At 39.0% G+C, this 10,219-nt stretch overlaps 1 protein-coding gene across 3 annotated transcripts; it reads right to left on the bottom strand.

The window, feature by feature from the left end:
* Positions 1-524: 524 nt before the first annotated feature.
* Positions 525-10,177, bottom strand: LOC125768990 (nose resistant to fluoxetine protein 6-like). 3 transcript variants are annotated; one of them, XR_007418998.1, is made up of 14 exons: positions 9,306-10,177; positions 6,486-6,784; positions 6,203-6,407; positions 5,955-6,131; positions 5,687-5,886; positions 5,416-5,585; positions 4,851-5,019; positions 4,267-4,460; positions 3,981-4,131; positions 3,702-3,888; positions 3,480-3,622; positions 3,266-3,380; positions 2,776-3,195; positions 525-2,708 (listed from the first exon to the last, which is right to left on the bottom strand). XR_007418998.1 is itself a non-coding variant. In XM_049437354.1 (14 exons), the coding sequence occupies exons 1-13, from the start codon at positions 9,418-9,420 to the stop codon at positions 3,095-3,097; spliced, it is 2,226 nt and encodes a 741-aa protein (XP_049293311.1). In that variant the 5' UTR covers positions 9,421-10,177; the 3' UTR covers positions 525-2,708; positions 3,058-3,094. The 3 variants fall into 3 exon arrangements, 2 of the variants coding, with proteins under 2 accessions (XP_049293311.1, XP_049293310.1); XM_049437354.1 differs by having other exon boundaries at positions 3,058-3,195; XM_049437353.1 differs by having other exon boundaries at positions 3,063-3,195.
* Between the last annotated feature and the right edge of the window lie 42 nt (positions 10,178-10,219).

The raw sequence follows: 10,219 nt of genomic DNA, 5'->3' as shown, positions 1-10,219 counted from the left end.
GAATGGTTAATGTGGTTGATTAATTCGATAGCGGTTGCGTTTGGTTTTCGTTAACCGACGGATCAACTGATTGATTTTACTCCCTCTGTTTTGCTCTATTCTCTTTTCTACAAATCCGCCACGTATCTCGTCACGGGCAATTTTATAGCGATTTCGATTTCATCTGGTCGCTTACAAACACAAATGGTTTCTAATCGCTACTTTACATTTCTTTCCTTTTTTCGATGGATCTTTTCGTAACATTGACCTAGTGTTTTTGTTTTTTTTTGCGTGTTTGCTTCTTGCCGTAGATTGTTCCTATTAGTTTTGTTGTGCAATTGCAATTTTCACGGCTTTTCTCTTAATGATGGAAACCTTACCATGTAGTTTGCTTTAAAAGGTTATTTTATGTACAGTGAAATTTGTTTTATTGATTTATATTTATTTAAGATTTATATAAAGAGTCATATTTTTCCCTGTATGATATCTACAGAAATATATTTTCCAAGTTCCCATAAACGCTTACTCATCCACCTTAAACAAACAAACGAAAAAACACGCAATGAAAACGCTTAAACTATGAATCATACAATTTTTCGCGGGTTAAACCCCTGCCTAGAAACAATTTCACTTCTCCTATTAACTCCCATTGCACAAAGAAAGAAACAAATTGTGTTCATCTCCCGCAACATAAAGATGATTAAACATCTCGTGTGAGCTTTTCCATTGCGCATATTGCGTCAAGGGGGAGAAGCCGGTACGGTGTTATTGCGAACGCCTGGGTATTGACACACTGGCCCATAATGTCTAGCCACAGCAATTCCACACGCTAATTGTTAAAAGCGAAAGTGTTGAAGATTGTCATAATTTTTTTTTGGTATGCAATTTGGTGATTTAAAAAAAATGTAACCGTATTAAACTTTGCGCACCATGAAAGTGCTTTGCTGGCGCTATGAGTTTTTTTTTCTGCTTAAATTACCACTAATTAGCATCGATCAACATTCACCACTACCATCTCATCTCTTTCATTCAATCAGTGAAAATAAACGAACAAAAAAGAGATCAAGCAAATAAAGCACCAAACAGTTTTATCTTTCTCTCTCTCCAAAACCAGCAAAGTTGTGATGGTTTTTGCATACACACCGAAAAGCTCTCATGTTTTACAACATACGGTAGGCATAAAGTGAAACATCGCTTCCCGCCAAGGTCACCAGCTGATCATCAAACCGGTGTTCGGCGGGCTGGGTCCCCGGCATGGTTGTGTGTTTGTATATGCATCGCGTAACGTCACGCACTGATCGCACCACTAAACCGGTTATGTTCGCGAAACGCATTCATCAAACCATTAGGCCGTTATTGTTGCCATCGTGGTGATGGGAAAGAATTTGCTGAATGTGTACCATTTTGTACTGTTGACATCCTCAGATAGCACCCTCTAGATTAATTAACCTCTAGAGTTATGCCTGCAACAGGACGATCCTCAAGGGATCGATATGGAAAGCTCATTGCAAAGATTAATCAGTTCAGATCTCAGCTTTGACCCGACTGACACCGGCGTGTTAGCAATCAGATCCCGTACCGGTAATTAAACATCCCTGGCCTAGCGATACACACTCCCAGCATTAATAACGTATTATAATAAAATCAACCAAATCAACTCCACGTCAATCAATACGGGGATTGGTGGTGTACAAAATGACAAGCCTCCAAAGATAAATGATACCGTACAGCATAGGTTGTAGTGGAATTTTCCAGCACATTCTTCCGGTGTCCTTGGGCACGAAAGTGTCTGGCAAGTCGGGAAGCAGCTTGACGTCTCTAGAACGGTCTGCTAACATCTCGATACGATTCTACACCGTCAATTGCGTCATTTGTGAACCAAAAGGAACCGATGTGTGAACCAGCATAGGAATGGAAGGCACACACATTGCAAGTTGCAAATAATGGTGTGTAGGTTTTGTGACATTTGAATAATTTCTATTCCCGCCAGTTTGCAGCAATAGTTATTAAGCTTTTTTAAAGTGCATTTGCGTTGCAGATTGATGCTACGCATGTTGATGTAATTTTACTAGCATTTGCACAAAGATGGTAGTTAAAAGGCTGTTGTCTGTGGAACAAACTCTGATGATGCGCAATTTTGTTATTATTTAAATAGCTTTTTTTAATCACAAATTGACGACTAAAGCAAAGTTTCTTTCGCCAATGTTTTATTCATCTTCATCTGGTAACTTAAAATCCAATAAGGGTGATAAAAATATATTTTAAAATATTTAAACACAAAAACTATTAAAGCTATGATAAGCAAAAACAATTTAATATGATTCAAAATTAATCCACTCGACAATTTTATCCAACCGTTCGTTTCTTATAACGCATCGAAATCACTCACAGCTCACTAATGACTTAATCACAAATAAGAACGCACATTCGTATGCGTTACTGCGGTACCCTTGTTGTTGGCTTGTCTACGAGGAAAACGAACGCTGAACTGGTTTCTTACTTAATAAGTAGAACATTTGCTAGGTGTAAACCAACCTAGAACATATATGCAACCACCGTGCCATATCCCACTGTATCCATTTCCTGTCTGAGAACATTTTACAACTTTCCCGAGGTGCAATGATTCCGAGAATAGTCCGGTATGTGGTGAATGGGGTTCTGTTGCCGCGCGGTACCCACATTTGCAGCAAGAAAATGTGATCGCGTTATAAGCAGAACGTAGAGTAGCTCTGGAAAGGGGGAAAAGCGGGATTTGTAATGTAATGTTAATGGCAATAATCATTTAACTAAACATACTTGATTGTGCGTCAATGGAGCTAATTTTGAATGGGCAATGGTCCTTTACTTTGTCTGTTGTGTGCACTTCTAATCGACAGATGGCAGTCGATTCTAACGATACGAAAGTGATAGTTAAAGTTTATTTTAACCTCTCCACTTTCAGCTAACGCTTCTTATTCTAATGTTAAAATAGTACATCAACATAATCTCCTCTAAAGCTCATTTTTATTCAATTAAATTTTTTGATTTGTAAGCAAGATTTTTGTGTTCGTTGTTTGAGATTCAAATTAAATTAGTTACCTTACCTTTTTAGGATTTAAAATTTGCTAGGAATTATTTATGGTTCCATCGCTGGTTCTTTGGTTCCTTCTCCAAGACATCCGGATTGACTGGTACATCCATTGGCAACAAGTTGAATTTCTTCCTTGTAGATATTTTCTATTTAAAAAAAAAGATAGTAATACTTCAGATAAAGCAAACATTTGTAAGACATTAGTAAAAATATAACCTTTTTTAAAGAAGAATAAATGTTTCTGAATATTCGAGAATGGTATCTCTATCAGCAGACACATCAACGTTCCCATAATGTAGGCCAGCACAAGGGTGGATGAAGTTGATACAAGCTAAAAAGCCGATATCAAACACACAAATATTATTCACTCAACAAATCGATTGCGATTCCTACGGAATGTTTTTGTTTCTATCTTTACGACTGAACTTACAATACGCATATCGCTTACGTAGATCGGCTGTCGTACATTGCCCAACGTGACGCGAATCACAAAGAGATGGCACAGGAACACACAGTACGTCACCTTGCCCAGTGGTCGAAAGATCGAACTATTAAGAGCGGTACGTAGAAATCCTTTGCAAGAAATGTGATGGAGGGAAGAAAAAGCGTTCACATGACGACATTTGACATACCGACAAGGGGGCATACTTACCGCCAACACCGAACGCTACCCCAACGAACAGTACGCCAAAAAGTGCGCCCCAGAGATTTTTTGCTAGTGCCGCATAAACCGCTATCCAGATGGCGGGTTTGGTAAAGTCGTACGCATAAAATATGTAGGCTGACAGTAGTAGAATGACCGCGGCCGGTAGTGATGTGTACCAGAGCACGAGAAAGCCCTTTCGCAGAAGGATAAAATGAAGCATCATAAATGTTAATGATGGATGGGTTGGAGGGCGAAAACAAAAAGCAGGAAAACCTTAAAACTCACTCTATGACGCATGGCATCGAAGCTGGCACGCTTCAACTTGTGGTACATCAAACCAGCTATCAACCCGGCCAGATAGCTGCCAAAATTAGTGTGCGTCGGAATGTACATCTTGCGATACATGGCATCATACCACAGCACATACTTGAGGGCTCTTACGGGAGTTATGAAGCAAAGAAAAGAAGAAAAAAAATGAAAACGGAACCACACAGACAGAGTTTACGGTTTTACGGTTTCAAATCAAACTCCCATTTACCGGGTAGCATATTGCACCGAAAAGGACACTTACTCGGGCCGTAAGATTACGACTCCCTCAAACCGATTGGCGTATGTGACGATAGCCGGTATTGTAAGTGCTCCCGCCACGGCCACAGCTAGCAATGGTTTGAGTAGCTTCGGGTAGCGCCATGTAAGTGTCAGTATAGTAAGCCCGATGATAAACAGTTGAAAGTCCGTTGCAAGGTACCAGGTCTGTTGCAAACACTGGAAGGAATGTAAAATTGATATCGAAATCAAAACGGTTTCCTTTCTATTTTTTAAATTGCACACTAGCAAGAGACAAGCAATCGTCGATATTAGTGTTAATAAAGAAAATCGATAGTTTAATAAGCCTTTTTTCTACCGTACCGCGGGTATATATCAACACATTAAAATAAATTTAATGGTAATGAAACTAACCATCTGCTAATCGTCTACAACAGGGTTGTGCAAATTACACTTACCACGCGTGGCACAATAATGATAAGTTGCAATTAACATTAACGGTACGGTGGCATTTAATAGCCGTCAATAGCTGGTACGATATGTTTGTCCATGGAATGACGTGTGAATTTAGTAAAACGCGAGTAATGTCGATAAAACTGTACGACCTACCGGTTCCGATACGGTGAAGTAGTTATTCACGTACAGCACATTCGCCCACCAGTTGCTTCGACAGTAGGTACGCTCCGTTTCGGCTACACGCTTCCATACCGGTCCATCCTGCAATCGGATCAACCAGGACGCGTCCAGCAGCATCATAAACGCATAGACTGGTGTTAATCTTGAAGGAAAAATGGGTAAAGGAGTTGTTTGTTAATGTTTAGAAAGAACTTATAGAAAATAGAAAGAGGGAGGTTTCATGAATTATTCTTCAGATAGTGAATGATTTGTAGTAGAAACTGTAATATACAGAACATCAACTACGGAACAGGAAGGAAGAAATGTTCTTTTTGGGCCAGAACTAATGAATGTCTCCAATTAAATTGATGTCCAAGGTGATATTCTTGCATCAAAGCAAGAGATCTTTGATGTCACCCAAGATCCGGACTCCATTCTACATCATCACGAACCTGAAATCAATCTCAGAATCAAACCTTAAACTATTTGAGCTGTTTTGTGACAAACTTTGCCTATCAAGCTACAGCATCTAGATTTTAATCTTAAAAGAATACACTACCTTAAAAACCGGTATAGAATGCTTTGCAAAAAGTCCCTCAAACGAAAGTGCCGCTGTTTTTCAGCAAAATCCACAAAGTGAACGGCCAACAGAAAACCGCTAATGGTAAAGTACGTTTGCACCACCGTAATACCATTAAATATAAGCATCGTGATAAACCGGCGATAGTTCTGCAAATAAGGAACATTCGAAAGCAAAAACATAATTATACGGTGATTTTCTTCCCTTACAGGAAACTATTCAGAAACACCTCTCGTAACCATCATCTTACCAACTCCACGTACTGTGGATTGTGCAGTGGAAAGATGCAATTAAACAGCATTGAGTGGCCAGCGATGACGAGATACATCACAAGAAACCGTACCGACTGTATGAAGCGCAAATCTTTCGTGGATGTGGTCGCTTTTTTCCGGGCCATTGTCAGTAAATGCCAGTTCCGGGGAAGGGAGAATGATACCAGCAAAATGGTCCCTGTTGGAGTGCAGGAGAAAAGTAGCCATTAAAACTGGGGCGTTACATTGATTTCTCACAGCACATACATCGGCTTACACCGTTACAACGTTCGAGCCCGGATCGATAGTAATCGCTTAATCCATCCGTACCAGTCGTGTCGTGTGGTTTTGTTCGACGATATCGGTAAGAATCGTACACCATGGACATCAGGGTAAGCACCAACAGTAGACCGAAAATAAATAGAAACACAACATCGATCTCATCTGAAATGGTAACCACGAAAGGTTACGTGTGAGTGAAGAAACATACATATTTCATCGTTTGCCAATGTCACCTAAAGCTTCCGAGGATGTTACCAAACCGGACACGAATACATCCCGTTCTGCCTGCTGCCTGTTCGTCACACAATATTCGACTGTGCTGTATGCCATCAGAGTGTACTGACGCTTCAGCTCGTAATTGACACATTGATTGGCTAAACGGCGATACCGGTTACGCCAATCGAGCGCCTCACGGAACGTATTCGGATCGAACGTAATCTAGGGAACGGGGTTAGAATTCGATTAGAAACATTTTCCTTGTTTTTCCTGTCGTCCAACATTCCTACACTATTTTACCTCCTGCGAATCGTTCGGTACGAAGCGGGACTGGAAGTATTTCATCTGAGTGCGTCGATCGAACTTGCTCATTAGCTGGTGGCAGCGGTTCATACAAAGACCTCGCTGTAGTCGATCATGCCGGAAGCTACGCTTTGTATCGGTGGAGAATTGCTCTATCACGGACCAGAGGGGTATGGTGTCGTTTGGTACGATCCAACTGTCTACTAAACAGTACGTGGCACGCACCGGGAACTCCTCCAGACAGCGGTCGTAATCATCGTACAGATAGAGTGGAGGCATTTGGTAGTAAGCCGTGACTTGTGGTTGGTAGTAGAAAGAGAGTATAAATGTTTGCGTTAAATGTTTGATGAAATAATATGTCCGAGAATGTTCCACACCGTTTACGGTTGAGCATCGTTATCGTTTTCAAACGGACATCAGTTAATATCCTTTGCATTTGTGGATAAAGGCTCTGTACTGTTCTGTTTAGCGACAACTTCGACTGACGGGAATCTGGTCACTAAAAAAGTTACCTTGGGCACATTATCGGCTGGATGGGCTGGAATCATCAGCCTAGTAGGAGGTTTATTTTTATGTACTTAAAGGGAGCTTGAAATGATTTATCTAATCTTAATGCTTAATATCGCTATCAATACGGCCAGGCCGTTCTACCTGAATAAAAAAAATACTTATTGTCGCCGACAGCGTGTATTAGAGATGAGAATATCAACTCTTTTCAGTGTCAACTCAGAGTGAACGAGTCGCTATTAGGAGTCAGCTCGTTTAACGACAAAGTTTATAAATTGCTGTATTTTAATACCAATTGTTGCAATAAGTTTCTTTTCACTCAAATAATACTTTAAATAAGAAAAGAATAATAAATAATAAAAAGAATTAAAAAAATCTATAAATTTGTCAATCTACTAAGGCTCATTTTTGCGCCAAGTTTTGCCTATAACTCGGTCGGTATCCAACGGATCGCCAATCTTTAACCTGTGGTCCATAGATGGTACCAATGGCTACGTTTTCTTCTTGGACGGCCATCCTCTCAGGTGTCCGTGCCGGAAGTTATTCGAGGAACCAAGTTCCTTACCCTGTTTGAGAAAATGTAAAATTTTCCTCATTTTTCTGCAATTCAGCAACATTTTTAAATGTGATATATTTTATTGCGAATTTGTTGCAATAAGTTTCTTTTCAATCAAATATTGCTTTAAATTAAAAAAAGAATAAAAAATCAGAAAAAAAATTCAAAAAAATTTTCCACTCGAAAATTTCATAAGGGGTACCCCTTGCCATTTTTTTGAGAAATTTAGCAAAATTTAAAAATTTGTTTTATTTTAATGCAAAATTGTTGCAATTAGTTCCTTTTCACTCAAACAATGCTTCAAATTAAAAAAAGGTAAAAAATAAAGAAAAAAATTGAAAAAATCTATAAATCTGTCAATCCACTAAGGCTCATTTTCGCACTAAGTTTTGCCTATAACTCGGTCGGCATCGAACGGATTGCCAATCTTTAACCTGTGGTCGATAGATGGCACCAATGGCTACATTTTCTTCTTGGACGGCCATGCCCTCAGATGTCTGTGCCAGAAGTTATGCGAGGAACCAAGTTCCTTACCCTGTTTGAGAAAATGTAAAATTTTCCTCATTTTTGAGCAATGCAGCAAAATTTATAAATGTGATATATTTTAATGTGAATTTGTTGCAATAAGTTTCTTTTCACTCAAATAGTGCTTTAAATTAAAAAATGAATAAAAAATCAGAAAAAAATTTACAAAAAATTTCCACTCGAAAATTTCATAAGGCTTACCCCTTACGTTTTTTTTGAGAAATTTTGCAAAAAAAATTAAATTAATTTATTTTAATGCCAATTGGTTGCAATGTGTTTCTTTTCACTCAAGTAATGCTTTAAATAAAAAAAGAGTGAAAAATAATAAAAAAAATACTATAAATTTGCGAATCTCCTAAGCAGAGGCGGATCCCGTTTCATGTCCTTGCCAAACAGGCTAGCTAGCTTGTTCGCTTATACAGGTTTGATAGTTCGGCAGGGCGAACAGTATATTCATTTGGCTAGTTTGGGTATTGTACACATGTATTCCTTTTCAACTCATCTATATCAAACATTTCGTTTCAACTCATGTTTGTTTCAACTCACGTATTTACTCTTTTAGCAATTCGACTCACCGCGGCTAAACTCATGAGTGAGTAAGTGAAAAAAAGAGTCGCTAAAACTCCTCGTGCTGAGTGAACGAAACTCGTTCACTACAACGTTTCAACTCATTATCTCACCCATACTCACTTTGGACATCTCTAGGCGTGTATGAAAAACGTGTTTAACAAAATCCTACATTGAGGCGCAATGTAGGATTACACAAGTGGAAAGTTCCTGCAAAGTAGGATTTTTAAAACATTCAGCAGAAAACGAAAAACAGTTAAGATTAGAACCCAGATCCAGTTAGACGATGAGCCTGTTCTATCATTAGAATAATCACCATTTCTAACGAGTGTTCGACGACGGCCAGAAGGAAATCAAAACAAAAGTAAGTAGTGTGGAGACTTTTTTCCCTCTCGCAATTCTAATTGTTGCGTTACTTAATAGTTGAAGGATTGGAAGCATTAGAACATTTTCAACCATAAAACATGTAGATTACTCAGTGTCAAGGAAAGACAATTTAATTTCCATTTTAAATAGCGTAGATGAAGAGAGCTAGCCATAAAACGAACAAGAAAATTTATGACAATTTATACATTTATACATAGGACTTTATACGTTTAACGAAAACGATGATCGTACAGTAAATACCTTTAAAAATACTGGAACATATTACTGATACTTACTATTGAATGCTGCATCCTTTCCACATTCTGTTTTGTTAATAACAATTTCCGCCACCTCCGAACCAACCGAAACAAACAGAAAGCAAATAGATAAAACTTGTACCGATAAGCTCATTTTAAACACCAACAAAAAAGTAAAAGAGCTCTAATCGCACTGGGAAGGAAGATTTTTTCCTCTTAATATTTCCTACACAACTGATCTAAAGCCCACCATTCGTGCGACTGTGAATGGTACCGGAGAAAATGGAACTCAAAAATGCAACATAATTCTCTTTTCGCAAAACTGCTGGCTGGATAACTGCCTTCCGGATGGGTGGTGCATTTAATTGCATAGCGTTTCCCCACGTGTGCACATTTGCACCAACTCATCCAGCTCCGTTTGGTCATTTCACGACCGAAAGCAAATCTATAATTAATGTCACACTCACCTTGAACCGGTGCGGGCAAAACCGAGCTTTCTTCAAGGGAAATAGCACTATCGTGACAGGGAAAACAACAGCAAAAAAAAAAAATCAAATAATAGCAACATCGTTTCATTGCCACAAGATTGTATGAGTGTGCATTGTTACGGGGTTTTGCTATTGTTTGCAGCAAATCAGTGTAGTGCTGGAATCTTTCCTATCGGGTCGTAGGTTAGAATATCGGGTTGCATTAAATGTTTAATGCGAATCGATACACCGTGACGTTCGTTGCACCGCTGTTAAATAGCTCATCATTAATTTACAGCAGTTGATTCAGGGGAGGGTTTGCCACAAAAGCCACAAACGTCCCCACGGAGGTATAACAAACAGGGCCATTGGCTTGATGCGATGAAAAGGATTCCTTCGAGACAAAACACTGTCACCATGCATCAATCAATTGATCTGTGTGTCGATTGTTAATGAATTAAATTCTCACCAGAGTGCCTTCGTAAC

Source organism: Anopheles funestus, chromosome 3RL (assembly GCF_943734845.2).
Source record: "Anopheles funestus chromosome 3RL, idAnoFuneDA-416_04, whole genome shotgun sequence".
Classification (NCBI taxonomy): domain Eukaryota; kingdom Metazoa; phylum Arthropoda; class Insecta; order Diptera; family Culicidae; genus Anopheles; species Anopheles funestus.
The sequence above is the reverse complement of the archived record's forward strand: the minus strand, read 5'-3'. Positions and strand labels throughout refer to the sequence as shown.

Coding starts and splice junctions, on each gene's coding strand:
- LOC125768990 (XM_049437354.1), bottom strand. CDS start 9,420: ATGAGCTTATCGGTACAAGTTTTATCTATTTGCTTTCTGTTTGTTTCG. Junction 4,461..4,850: donor ACTTCACCGTATCGGAACCG/GTAGGTCGTACA, acceptor CATTCCTTCCAG/TGTTTGCAACAGACCTGGTA. Junction 4,132..4,266: donor GTCGTAATCTTACGGCCCGA/GTAAGTGTCCTT, acceptor AACTCCCGTAAG/AGCCCTCAAGTATGTGCTGT.